This window comes from Geospiza fortis, unplaced genomic scaffold (genome assembly GCF_000277835.1).
Source record: "Geospiza fortis unplaced genomic scaffold, GeoFor_1.0 scaffold172, whole genome shotgun sequence".
NCBI lineage: Eukaryota > Metazoa > Chordata > Aves > Passeriformes > Thraupidae > Geospiza > Geospiza fortis.
Genome location: NW_005054309.1, coordinates 3,074,167 through 3,089,080, shown reverse-complemented (window position 1 = coordinate 3,089,080; position 14,914 = coordinate 3,074,167). Strand labels below are relative to the sequence as shown.

Here is a 14,914-nt window from a genome sequence, read left to right as displayed (position 1 = left end):
ATTTTTTGGGTCTCAGTTCCAAATCCAACTTTTATACATGACACTAGAAAATTTACAGCCCTATATTACAGAACTGCAGAGGATTTACTAGAGGTGGAAGTACTTTAAGCTAAACTCTAACATGTATTTACTCTAGTCAAGCAACCAATGTGTAAACTGAATTAGATGAAGTATTTACAAGTGTTAACATGGCTGTTTTAGGAGAAAAGATGAGTTTTAATTTCACTGTAATGACTTTATATCATACTCTCAGTCTACTGTACAGTAATCTGGGAAGCCTGAGAGATCACCATGTACAAAGTACAGAAAAGATGGGCACTCACAGAGGCAGGTGTGTGAGATCCCCTGGGAAACAAGGCATAACTCAGATGTGCACCCAGAACAGACACCCAAATTCAGGTGTGTTCCTCTGGATGCCGTACTGGCCCTTTGTAGGACAGTGCAGACCACAGCACACTTACTGCTGACAATATGAAAGTTGATATCTAATAACAAGTTAAGGCCAAGCTACCTTGGGACTTGTCAAAAACAGTCTCAAGGTCTCCTGGTCTCACTCATCAGAGATACCAGCCAGGTCTCCAACTACCTGACACCACCTCCCGACAATTCACACTGCATTTACTAATAAAATTCATCTTCTTTCTGGGTAGACAAACCCTTTTCTGTGAGGAAATTACAAGGAAGACTCACTTGTATTTTATTTTCCATAACCAGAAGTCTCATGTTATCTCCATATGTGCTTAGACCACAGACTGGTTAGTCAGCAGCGTGGCAGTTGACATTAAAAGGATTAGCAAATTAAGCTCAAATAATTGTCTTAAAAATTTTGACTGTTAAATGTTTATATTTGAGAGGATCAAAAGGAAATCTACTTTGTAGTGTGCACTGTGGTCAGGAAGGGGCAGAGAGGGATTTAAATGGCTTAACCGCAGAACTGTTATCACCTTGATAAGTCCCAGTGTAATAATTCAGCAATAAAAGCAAGAAATGCACTTGGAATTTGTTTCCAAAACTGACTGTCTGACTGGAGACAAGTCAAGCTCTTTATTTGCTTAAAAGAACTCGGTCAGAAGAAACAGAGAAGGCTACTGAACTGTAGTCAAGAATATAAAAATAAGCACTTTCAAGTGACATCTGAACAGCAGCATTCAGTGTCTACTTTTTTTTTAATGCTACCTGAAGCCTGCAGTCTGAGTCTGGTATCTGAGTGTTAGCATTACTCGGTCAGGAGTGTGATTCTCTGCTGAATTATTCCACTGTAGGGCAGTGGAAATCCAGAAAGCTGAAACAGTAAGGAGGCTGCAGGCTCCAGAGCAGAATTAGGTCCAAAGTAACTCCTAGAGTACAGGTACAGATACGAACACACTTTCAGCCTTGAAATAAAAACAGCTGCAGTTTATCAGTTTATCTGTTCAAATTGCTAATGTCCATACCAGTAACACAGATAAATGAAGAGGAAGAGGAGCTTGCTGCATAAATACAGGTGTTTGTACCAGTGCAGTGTCCAGAGGCATCAGCCTCCTAGGGCTGCTTCATCTCCGCATTACACATGACAACAATGAATCTGCCAACTGAGTCAGGATGCTCCAGCATGAGCAAGGCTGGAAGCAGAATACACTGTGTCTCCTTAATAATGTATTTATTGTTTGCCTGCATCATCCTTTATTGCAAAGTGAGGTTCTAAACAAATAATTTTTCTTTGGTCTTCAAATCTTTTCTAGTAAGGATGTCTCTAAAATCTGACACTTAGAAGTGTAGCAAATCCACTAGTTTTGGGTAGACCAGCAATGTCAATGTCTGCCACTCAACAGGCTGTGAAGTTCCTGAAAGCTGGTTGGGAGCACCACTGAATTGCAGGGATGGCTGATGTGAGGTAGGTGGACAGTCTTTATCTGTGTCTCAAGTCTCAGAGCAGCAACATCTCAGATCAATCATCTGCCAGGCATTCAGAAAATCTCTGCTATAAACCTACCACTAAAATGCATAATACATTCCAGACAAAATCATAAAACTTTCAGATTAGGAGCCAAACATCAAATTTTAAATTTTCAATAGTTCTTTTGAGAAAAAGCCTCTCTGTCTCACAGAATACTTCTCCAAGTAACTGATCTTCTGGGTTTTCAGTACTTTCAAAAGTAGTTTCTTTCTATGCTTTCTAGCACAGCTAAGGTATAACATGATACATGTTATAAAGTCAGTGCCTTTACAAAATGTGATGAAAGCAAAACAAAATAGCACAACCCTGCATCAACCCAAGGAGTGTTAGACCATGCTTTTTGCTATTACCTTAAATCTCTTCTTTTGGCCAGCTCTCCTGGTGAGATAACCCAGGGCAGGTTCTGGGGAAGACAATCCAGAACTTCAGGGGAAAAGTCAGAGAAATCCACACCGTACTCCGTCAGGATCCCTTCTGATTCCGGCTCGATCTCTCCAGCCTGTCCAAGACTTTTGCACAACTGCCTGCAGAAAGAAAGGGATGCTTTTTTAAAGTGTATAATTACTACTGTCATATTGTTACTGTCCCTGCAGAGAGGCTGCTGAGCCCTCAAATACACTCTTTTACCCATTCACTTCTCCCTGAGTTTTGGTAGAGGACTTAGCAGGAATTCAAACCATACCATGACTTGTGTCTGCTGGAGATACAAAACACTCATCAAGCACTACCCTGGGCTGTTTTTGTGTATCTCATTTGAAATAGATGTTTTAAATTATTAGGGTTTTTGTGATGGTAAAAAGTTTCCAATTTTAGAGAAAAATGCATCCAACAGGGATATGAAAAGCACAGCCATCCACACAGGCAGCTCTAGCATTACACATGGCTGTCTTGAGACCCTCCCTCCTCTCCTCACTCTCCTCACCACTGAAAAAGGTGATTCACTTCTACTACCAAAAATGAAGAATAGATCCACACCAAATACCAGAGAGCTCCACGGGGAGCTCAGTACACTGCTCTCCATCCCAAAGGATACAGAGCTCTGCCCCGGCAAACCAAGGCCCTGTGAAGACAGAGGTGTGAAGAACCCACACTGCCTCCCTGACAGGAGTCACACAACATGCCCACAGAGCATCTTTCCAACCATCTCCCAGGCTCCTTACAGAACCTCAGCATTCCCAGTCATTTGTTCCTCCTCTCATGGCTAAGCAGAAGCCTCTGAACCCAGAGCTAACTGGAGAGGGGCCAACGATCTAGAAACAAGTCCCAGACAGGGGAAATTGTCCCCCCCCCCCCTTATTAGATGAAGTACTCTGCACACATGTAGATGAAGTTGCTGCTCAATTGTGCTTGTAGAAAGTTTCCATCTGCTCCAGTGCAAACCCCGGCATAGATCTGTCCAACAGCTCTGGTGTCAAACAAGGCTCAGCTCTGGACACTGTGCAAAGCAGAACTCCAAAGGAGCGAGACATTTGTTCCCCCTCCAGCTGATTACAAATATCCCGTGAGAACCCATGTCACACGGTGGCTCCCCCTGTCCCCTTTGTCACATTTAAATTGCTCTACAGTACAGAGTTAAATTACCTTTTTATTTTTTAATATACTGCCATTAGGCCAATGCACATTACAGTCAATACAGATAATGTTCCTGACCCAAGAAGATTACAACTGAAATTAAGGCGAATCCATCAAAATATGACACAAAAGAGAGGGGTAATAACACAGCACAAAAACAGCCACTCTAATAAGTGTTTTTCCACTGCATAAAATACACAATCATTATATTGATCCTTCTGCTTTAATTCCAATGAGTGAGAACAGACACTAATTACTTTCCTAAATTAGGGCCAAAACAGTGCACTTGTTATTTGGACAAGCAAGACGGTCTCAAGGCTTCAAATGTGCCATAAACCCACAGAACAAACCCCAAACTCTCAGCACAAGCGAGCCCATCTTCTTTATGGGAGCAAAGCTCTTTCTTCACAACGGGAAGGGCTGTGTAATAAACCTGTCACATTGTGTAATATGCTGGAAAGGATTGCTCGCTTCATGGTGTGGTAAATTGTAGAGTTCACATCGTCTAGCTTTAAAATAAAAATGAAAACAAGGATAAAAGATATTTCCCTTTATTGTTTCAATTTTATGTACAAACTGTATGGCAGAAATACGTGCGCATTTGGCATCGTGGCTGAATTCTCTGTTCCTGCAGCTGGGTCCCAGTCTAATCCTTATTTTAATGTAAATAAATGAGGCATCAGTTTTATCTCCCTCTCTCTCAGCAGTAATAATAAAACAGAGAAATCACCACTTCATTTCCAGCGTCTGGTGCAGAGCTGGGACTGAGTAAGAATGAGCCTGTGGGTCTACAGACCCACCAGCGCTGCCAAGGATGGAAAAAACAAAATAGGAAAAGAGAGGACACATTGCCCTATCCAGCAGAAATGTCAAGAACTTGAGCCTTAGGTGTCCCTTCTCTTGGCAGGGCAGATCTGGGAAGTGCACGGGGAGGGCGGCTGGACATCTACAGGACAAGCCATGGAAAGCACCTCTGAATGCCAGAGTGCTTTCCAGCTCACTCTTCAAACCCATGCTCCTCTTGATCCGTTTACTGAAATTAGATTACGAACCATAAGGGGTTTACCCAGAGGTTTGATATAGGACTAATATTTTTTAATAGTAATTAACATTTGATTTACAGTGTTCCAGGGAACATTTCCCAAGTACCTTGAAATAAAAAGTGTATAACTGACTTTAATTGGGGCCATGTTACAGTCACCAAGGCATGATGACTTGCATCAGAGCAAAATCTGACAGGACAGCATGTGATCAAAGGTAATGCATATAGGATCACCAATGGCCCCAGAGTAACAGCCAGGCTGCAGAATCATTCCTGGGGCTCCTCGGCCACCAAGGGTAGCAAGAATAGTTCAAGAGGCTTATAAACAACCACGGGCACTGGGCCCAGCAGCGCTCAGACGTTCACTCCCAGGGAGTCACGGTGTCTGTGACACCCTGGGCTTGCGTGCATCTCTTTTTTCTTTTTAAATGTCAAAAGGCAAAAAAGAGTTACAATGGTTACAGACGTAAACATTTCTTTTCTGTGACGCTGATGAGGGAGCATTACCTTGAATTCCCTGAATACCCCTGGATTGATGTCAGACATGGTGTAGCATGCACTGACTGCAGCATGCCATGGTTGGGGCAGAACAGGCTATTACTCCAAATCAGCCATAGCTGCAAGATTGCTGAACTGCTCCAAGGTGCCCACTCACCAGAGTCTAACTTGCCAGGATGTGCACCTGGGGCAGAGCCACCCCCAAGCTGCCATCTTCCCTCTCATGGTGACACTCATCATTCAGCCACCCATCTCTAGGAACATCTGAGCTCTCTCCCCTCCACTTCAACTCCACTGAGTTGAAATTGGCCTTTGCATTCAAAGGTTACATGATAAGAACTCTCCAAAAAGACAAAGCAGGATTACATAAGGCTCGTTTCCTTTGAAAAGCCAGGCAGGCTCCCACATTGGAGTGAATAACCTTCACTGGGAATGTAACACCCTCGCTCAGTTTCTCCTGGAGCAGATTTGTCCACAGTCATCCTACATGGAGGGTTTCTTTCATCAGCAGAAAAACCCCCCCCACACAAGCCACCAGTCCTTAAGGAAGAAGCCCCACTGGGTGCTCCCACTGCCCAGGGCCCAGAGCTCACAGAGCTGCATAGGCTTGAGAAAGGCCACAGGTGCCAGTGGAGATGGTGAGAGGGCTGCAGGGCTGAGCGTCAGAGGGACAGAGAGCTGTGCCATGGAAGCCCAGTGCTTGAGAGCACAGTCCAGCTCTGCTCCACATCGTGGAGCTGCCTTCCTGTAGCTGCCATAACATTTCATTTTATTGCCGTGTCCCATCGGAGCGCAGGAGCAATGTAGTGCTCCCAGCACGGATGGGGCTTTCCCACAAGGTGGTTAGTTGTGCCAAGGGAACAAAGCTTTACTGAGGGACATTCCCATTTGCAAGAAGGTTTTTCAACAGAGCTACACTGCTCTGTTGAGAGGATTGGACCTTCCCTTGAGCCTTACACTGTACCACCCAAGGTATCTGGTTATTACCCCTCACAGGAAATACACTTTTGAATTAAAAAAAAAAAACGGAATAAAATGCCAGAGATGAAAAGAATTCCAGCCACTCAAGTGGCTTTGGAAACAGCAGCAAGAGAAATAACACCCTGCAACATTTCATTTTATTGCAAAAGCTGGAACAAATCATGTCACCATGACAGACCAATATCTAAGATCCCGAGCTAGAATGGTCACAAGCCCAATGTGACACAGAGGGAGTCAGTGATTCCATGCTTTTCTATTAGTTGTTTTTTAATATAGTCTCATCCATCATCACGTGTGGGGACAAAAAAATTCCACCTTAACCATCTGCAAAAGTGCAGAGACATCTGGACTAACACTCCAAACAACACTGGACTCCAACACTGAAAACAGTCCCCAGAAAATAACAGTACTTGGCAGTACTTGCAATATTTCTCTGGAAAAGGAGAGTGTCTTGGAGCTAATTTGCTTTACCTGTTACCTGAAGCAGGTACAGTTATGCAGCATTCCACTGCCAAGGTAAAGTCGCTTCACATGCAGGAGGGAGCACAGCAGCTCAACTCTGGGCATGGCCAGCATGACCTGGAGCCATGAGTTCCTCCTCACTCCTTCCCAGCACAGTCGGGGTGACAGGGTGGCCTTCAGAGGGGACAGTGTCACACTGGTGACCACCAGGTGGCAATCATGACACAGAAACGCACCCCCCTCCCCAAGGGACCTCCATGGACTCTCAGGTTGCCCCTGTGTAGGTGACCACCCTGGGTGGCCAATGCCACCATCAAACTCTTGGCAGAGGCATCTCACTTCACCACCCACACATGGTCACTGTGAAGGCCAATCTGGGTCATTAACTGTGCTTGGAAACCTGGCACTGAATTTCCCAAGGGAAAAGGAAAGCTGAGGAAGGCGCATGACCAGTCTGGGAGAGTTCAGCTGCAGGATGGAGAGTACCTAGAAACACCCAAGGCATCCAGGGGACACTACTGCCAACTCTGGAGGGAGTTTCCCTTGTCACACTTCCAGCAGACAGTGCAGGGCAATGACCAACAGGCTCTCTGTCCAGACACCTTCAAAACCATGGTGGTGGTGCCAAAGGCATATCAGGAACTTTGTGGGCATAAGTAAGGGGTGCACAAAAAAATTCACAAAACAAAGCATGTAAATAACTGCAGATCACATGCTCTTCTCTCCTTCAGGGAGGCCATGACCAGCAACACAACTCATTATAAACAAGGCAACATGGCTTATAAATGAGCTTAAAAACAAGCCCAAAAGCAAACAGAATCCTTTGGGACCTTCAAGAGGTTTCCTTGTCTTTCAGTACTTAAACAAGAATTACTTATGGCAAAAAACAAAAGGGGTCACCAAGGTTTTATGCTCCCATCTCCACAAGGCACTTACTGAAGTGCAACCAACTCCCAGAGGAAACGACTATGTATGAACACAATCATGGACATTTTCTTTCCTGACAACACCCTTTACATCTTGGAAAGGATCAAACCAGACAGATGAGACTATCCAATATTGTCAGAAGTACAGACTAAAGACACACACATTAGCCAATAAAAAATATATTAGCCCATCCTCCTAATTTCCCCTGTTTCTGCTAAAAGGGGGGGTTGTTCATGACAAGAAGCCAAGCACTACAATCACCCTCCAGTCTTTTCTCAGTTGGAGTCAAAGAAGACAAAGCAAATCTCTGGCAGTAAGAAACTTATTCTCAGTGAAGTTCACAGCACAGCCAGACCCAAGTTAAGTGGGGCTCAAAGGGAGGCCACTGCAGTTCATGCACTGCAGTTTATCTAGGAAACACTGAGTGACTTCATGGCTCACGTGGCTCTCAAGGAGCACACATGAAACTTGCTATTACTGGGCATACAAATCAGCTACAACTGATAAACTCTGTGAAATGGGGACTTGAGTTTACTTTTAGTTCTAGGGCTGATAGATCTGTGCCATCACACTTTTTCTTAAATAAGTTTTTTCTAAGTTTTAAGCTTTACCAGCAATTTGAGCTGAGGATTCCCAAACCTGCAGTGCTGATACTGTACATCAGCTGTGCTACCCCATCAGAACTGCTTTGCAAGGGGAAGAGAAAACTGGACTTTATGAAAAACTCCCACTACTGCATATGCTCCAGATTACATCCAGATGCACCTGTAAAATCTGACCACAGTATGGCCACAGAGTTATCCACTCTGGATTACGAACTAAACCAGGACTACTAAGTATTCCCAAGATAACTGAATAGATTGACCAACATCCTCCATTTCTTATTGAGACCCATTCAATAGAAACAGCCTGGCCACTCCAGGTGGGAGTTTGGCACCCTACAGTAGTTGCAAAGAAAAAAGTGAAAATGCTGAAAACCACTGTCTTCTTCATGGAGAGGCAAAATAAACTTGCAATCTGGATCCAGTCCAGTATAGGCCATTTGTGTAGCACTGGCTTAAAATTTCCTTCTTCACAGCACTGCCAGCAATTTGAACTCTGGACAGTGATGACTTTACACTGCCTGATGAAACACACAGAGTACAACACCCTTCTCACATGCTTCAGGAGGGAATGAATCTTCTCTTGATTTCTACTATTCCTCCTTGAACCAATGCAACATTAAAACCACAAAAATCTGTGACTTCCTTCTAATTCTTACCAGCAAAGGCGTAAAAACTAAAGATGAGCCTCACAGCCACTGATCTTCCCCTGGCAGAAGGGAAATGTCTGCACATTGTGTACTACTCTTCCACACAGGGAGGTAAGACAGGAAGGCTGCCAGCACCCCATGGTGCTTGTGCTGGTCAGGCTGAGCACGTGTGTTCCCCCTGGACCATGCACTCATCAATGCTGGGATGCACCAGCACTGAAGCAAGCACTCAAAGAACTTAACACTTATGAGATTAACTAATGATGAGCTGCCCTTCATCCCAACATAATTTATCCATCAGAGGGACACAAGACAAGCAGCTTGTTAACAGATTTCTGCCTCTACTGTTTGTAACAAATTAAGTGAAAACAAAAATTCCAACTAGAAATGTCAGTCATCTCTAGTTCTGATGGCAACCACATACCCTGATGCAAAGTTGCTGTCTTCTTTCCAGTCCACGATGCGACAGATGAAGAGCACCTGTGAATAGGCCTCAGGCTTGCTCACAAAGTCTGGAGGGCAATCAGCCAATGGCACATAGACCCTGGGCACTCTGTGGTCCACAGGTGAGAACATGGCACACCTCTTGAAGAGTTCACTATTCCTGTCAGCCAGAAGTTTGATGAAACCTGTAGCTGCTCGAGAATGCTTCTTTTCCAAAATATACACCACCTGGGAGAGGCAAGTTTCTACAATTAATACCTTCAGGGAAACTTACTTTATTCAGCAGAATGAGAATACCCAAAGGCTCAGCAGAGTAACTGGAAAAGTCACAAGGTCTATATCTTGTTTTCCCTGTATGTGTATATGTGTGTGTGCACTTTTTAACTGAGTACCTATTTACAATGTATTTTCCTTGCCATCTTGCTCATGGCTATAGAAGAGCTAAGTGCTTTCCAAGTGCTAGTTCTCTACAGCAATTTTCTTGATTACAGAACAAAACCAGACAAGAAGCAGATGCTTCCAAATGCAGGGAATTAGCCACAAAATACAAGCAACTCCTGTAAAATCTTTCATTTGTATTCTCGGCCTGTGATTTCAACAGTCAGCACAGACCAGGCCAGTCCAAAAACGGTGCCGCTGGCAGATCCAACGCTAACCACAGGAAAGGATGTGCTGTTGGGAATTTGGCAGTTCTCTCCTTCTCTCTGTGCCTTCTGAAGTTAGGGGTTATTTTACCTTTATACAAGATGGCTTTGAAAAGAATAATAAATTACAATATCACTAAATAATTGTTCCAGAGAGGTGTTCATCCAGGCTATATTTTTGTAGACCATAATAAATCACTGGATAACAGAAACATTATAGCCGATTTCCTAAGCTTATACAGAAGAGTCCTTCCAAAAGGTTTCAGGAGCTGCACCTCTGCACAATTCTGAGTGCTGGAATTGCCACACTGGATGAGACCAGAGCAGCCCAGCCAACAACAGGACCAGAATCAGAGGCTGCAAGGGAAAGCACAAGACGTGGAAGAGACCTGACCCAGTCTGACCCAGCAGCCCTTTTCTGGTCTCTTAAAATTCGGAGATTGACTCAAATCTTGAATCAACAGTACTAGCAGCCTTTCCAAAGTCTGTAAGAATTAATTCTGACAACTTTGGATATCCTGACACTCATATTAATATCCAATCTTTTTCCTGAATCTTGCTAAGTAATTTTGCATGACAAACAAAGGGAATTTAACCTAGGAAAATTGGTAAAAATAACAAGTCACTTGATTTTTATCAGATCAGACAATTACTCTCTCTGAAATGGAGAATGAGACTCAAAGATCAACAGACAGAGGCTACAGGGAGGCCAGGCCTGGTCCCCCTCAGCCTTTGGGAGCACACACGTGCTTACTTGTCACTCTCCATGGATTTACCTTGGCTGTCCTTTGAAGAAACTCATCTGGGAGGAGCCTGGGATCATTGGCCTTGGGTCCATCATCTTGCTTTATTCTGTGCACCCCAGTGACCCCAGCAGCCTTCCCTGCATCAAACACACAGGACAGTTACTGTAGCACATTTCCATGACAAATTTGTCCCGGGCCTTTGCTCTAAAGTACAATACAATATGCACGTAGTAGACTTATTTGAAAGGAAAAGATCTCTCAGGTGTTAGAATTGCCAAGCATGAAGTAATTATTATTTCTCTGGACTACAACAGATAGCAGGTACATGTTCACTTACCATGCAGATGTGCTGAAAAACAACAAAAATCAAAATAAATCCCAACTTTGTAAGGAGGACTATATCAGTCATAACAGACAAAGTGGTAGAAACAAGTTCTGTTTATTAAATATCATGGGCTAAGAATTTTGTGGCATTTCTTAGTTGAAGTCATTAACATTACATAAGCAGTTCTTTCCTGCATACATTCATTTAATATTTAATTTCCTTTAAAAACATTATATAGGGTTATAAAATGTGTGTTTATCTTTGAAAGTGAAATCATATCTACTAAGCTGACCCTCTTCAGCTGTGGACCAGGCTTATGAAAAGCCTTACAGAACTAATCACTACATATGACCAAGAGCTTCCTTCCCCTGAGATCTCTGGACCAGATGCTGATAACATTAAAATCAAGTGTCAACTAATTTCTAGTTTGAAATTTTCAAATATTCAGGTATGTGAGTTTGGGAGCATCTACTGCAGGTGGCTGGCATTTAATGTTTACAAATATCCAAAGTGATCTTTGCCATGGAGAAGGCTGGGACTGGGCTGTTCTTGAGCTGCATCCCTGCTGAGAGCCTCTGGTTACTGCTCTGCCAGAATTTTTGGGATGGAAGCATCCATGTGCTCTTGTCTGGAGGGCTCAAGAGAGATGGCTGACTTTTTCCATTTGTATGGTAATCACATCCATCTTGAGCACATGTGCTAAAATCAGGCCTAGAGTGTTCAAAAGAAATCTTTCTTTCCTAAAGAGAAGTCGTGGCACCGACTGCAAGTTCCAAGGGACGTAGCTGTCACTGCTTCCCTTAGAAGACACGAGATAAAGCAACGTTTTGCTGAAGCCTGTGCTGCAGGAGGCCAGCAGCACTCACCCATGTGAGAAAGGCTGCAGAAGCTCTGTGGTGACACACAGACCCTGGTCCCCAGATGGGGGCTGTCTGTCCCACAGAGCCCCAGACTGGCTGCTGGTGACATGAGGGATGGAGCAGCGCCGGTGGCAGGACCAGTGCTGGGGAAGGGGGGCAGTGGGACAGCAGCTTCCCCAAGGCTTTGGCTGTGCCCCACCACCACCAGGGCACGTTCACAGATGGCTGTGTCCCCACAGAGGGACACTGCACTGCCTCCAGGCAATGCTACCCCAGCTTGACAATGACGGCTTTGCTCTAATGACACACTCTGGTTCTCATATGCTGCTAATTATCCTCAGCTTTGCCTTCTGATATGCTCTTCCTCTCCCCAGAGATCTTTTTCTAAGTGACTTTGCTTTTATTTTATCTTCATTGACTTGCTAGCAATGCTGAGAGGAGAACAAACAGGTATTCAGGGGTTTAAATAAAAATCTACTTTTCTTACAAAAGCCCCAATAATAGAAGCAGCAAAACCATTTCTGATTTACTTCTACTGAAATGATCTCAGACTTGCCAAAACCAGTATTACTACAGGATAAAACCACCCAGAGTTTCATGGTGACAAACATGGTAGGGAAAAAAATTGCTTGTAAAATTGTAAGCAGTTAAAAAGTGGGGAATACCAAGGTTACCCGATTTGCTTGCCTCCTCTAAGGTTTCTGCCAGCTAAAGGTCATACCAGGCAATCATTTAGCAAAGAATGAAAGCCAGGAGCCATTTTGTTTTCTTATAAATTTTCGAGCGATCAGTTTATGGTGTGTCAATCATAAAGACAGCCTGGGCAAGGAACAAAATGATCTGGAACAGAGGAAAACTGGACGGGGCAGAGGACACAGGGAAGTTGGGAGCCTTCCAAAGGCCATGCCTCCAGGCACACCTGCCACAAGCCCAGGGCTTAACTGGAGTGAACCCTCCCCAAGGAACAGCACACACTGGTGGGAAGAGAAACCAGAACTAAACGTGTTTTGGAAAAAGCAAGAGCTGCATTCACTGCTCTCCCAGCACAGCAGAACAGCAGCAGTGACAGCAGGCAAGACTGAAAAAAGCACCCAGAGTCATGTGAGGAACATGTCCTTGTTAGCACTGCCTTTTTTCCACTTAGCCTTCCAATGATCATCCCCCCAGAAAGTCACTTAGACATTTTCACTGAAGCAGTTTTCTCTGGTGAAAAGAAGCCAGCAGGGATGTCCTAGGGAAGTAACACACACACACATGCAAAAGCACAGGAGCACCAGGATACAGCTGTCACAGGAGAACAGCAGATGGGGGGCCGGGCCTTCCTGGGCCCATGTGAACCCAGTACAGGTATCAGAAAGCACCCAAATTCCCACCATGGCAGATGATAGGACTTGCCTTTTCCTTCATGGCCAGCATCAACCAGGGCCCTCTGGCTGGCTGGAAAGTGTCTTCTGTAGTGGTCTCTCTAATTTCAGCATCCCTCCCAAAAAATCTTGGGATTATGAGAGACTCCAGCAGGTAGAGTCTGGGATCTACAACTACTCCATCAACAGAAAGAAAAAAGGAAGCCCATCCTAACTATCTAGTTCTTCTTACCCCTCTTTTTAACCAATTTCAGTATCTTAAATAGCATCACACACATTTACTAAGGGCAAATGCTCCTGAAACAAAGGACAGGGAAGAAGAGACATGAGGAACTCTCTACTCCTGGAGCTAAGAGATGTAGACTTCCCTATAGCTTGTAGCTGCTCCTTTTGAAGTCAAAATTCTGTTGATATCAGGGCTACATCTACTGCTCAGGGGTCTAGAGCAGCAAAGCATCAGCCACGAGGAATCCCCGTGACAAAACCTTCAGCTCAGAAGAGACAACTACCCAGATCCAATGTCCACCTGGCTCAATTGTCAAAGTGCTGCACAGGAATCTCAGTCACAGCAGCAATAATCTGCCACCAGAGTATGAAACCTGAGTTCCCTGAATACATCTCTGACAGTCCCACTGCCTCATTACACATCCTCCTCCCCTTCAGTGGGGCTGAGCACAGAGGGGCTGTAACAGGGCCCCACTAGAGACTGGTGGTCTAGAAAAACTCAGCTGGGAGATACAAACATCTCCCACAACAGGGCAGAGCCATGGAGGCAATCCTAAAGGAGGTATAACTTGTGAGAGGAGCAGCATTTTGTGCTGGGAAGGTGGGAAGAAACTCCTTGCATTATGCCAAACTAAAAATGAATTCTTCTGACCCCTTTACTGCAGTGGTTATCCAATGACCATTCAATATTTCCACCCTAGGCAAAGACATGTTTTCTGAGAAAGATTTACTATGTTAGCTTGGGCAGTACTTCATAAGCTTATCTTACAGTGAAAACACACTTCAGCAACCAGGATCCAGTGAAACTGCATTATAATCTCAGTGTTTTCCTTTCAGCGATTATCTGACAAACCAAAACTGTAATAGCCTTACTTAAAAAAAAATTAGGCACTAGACACAAAAAGCAATTCAAATTAGTTATGTTATTACCAATGAACAGATCCAGGACACTTGGAATTTGCCTCCCTCTGTAAGAGATCCATTTAGGCAGCTTCAATACACACTTTGATTTGCCTGACAGGCTTTCCTATGTCAAACATTACTTTTTTTTTTAAAGCCCCCCGAATTTCCTTTTACAAATCAATTACCATCACATTAAAAGGTGGCCAAAGTGGACCAAAAATCATCAGACTAGAACTCTAATTTCTTATGACAGATCCAAAATTATTTTCACTAGGTTTGCATTGGTCACTGTGGAAATTTGCAATTCTGTCCAAAAAGAATACAATTAAAGATGCAATATCCACTTGCAAATGAAAATATATCATCATTTCAGATCTCAAACACAACTTACTGAAAAAAAAATCTCCCTCCCTGAATGGAAAAAGCCAAGTTTTTTAAGAAAATAGTTCAATGTTTGCTACTTCAGCTAGAAAAAAAATGTACTTGAGAAGCAGGGTTACTCTACATGGGAGCATTTAAGAATCCCATCAGAAAATACTGTTCCTCAGCTCAGTGCTCAGATACCAGCAGAGCTGTAAACCTTTCAGTGGCAAAGCCAACTACTTACTAATGAAGCAACAGCACTCAGGTTCTCTGATGTCTGCAGGAGCAGTTTTCAGGATATTACGCTTTAGTACCAAATACCTGAGTGGTGTAAAACAGACTGATTTATTATAAATATCTCCTGACACAG

The 14,914-nt window shown here is 43.9% G+C and overlaps 1 protein-coding gene across 2 annotated transcripts in view; it reads right to left on the bottom strand.

The window, feature by feature from the left end:
* The window catches only part of DIS3L2 (DIS3 like 3'-5' exoribonuclease 2), a 177,061-nt gene that overhangs the window by 99,785 nt on the left and 62,362 nt on the right, over positions 1 to 14,914 (bottom strand). For both annotated transcript variants that reach the window (XM_014312335.1, XM_031055477.1), the window contains exons 7-9: positions 10,535 to 10,641; positions 9,095 to 9,342; positions 2,287 to 2,460 (exon numbers count right to left, since the gene is read on the bottom strand). In XM_014312335.1, coding sequence (XP_014167810.1) covers positions 2,287 to 2,460; positions 9,095 to 9,342; positions 10,535 to 10,641 — 529 coding nt within the window. The remainder of the gene's footprint in view (positions 1 to 2,286; positions 2,461 to 9,094; positions 9,343 to 10,534; positions 10,642 to 14,914) is intronic.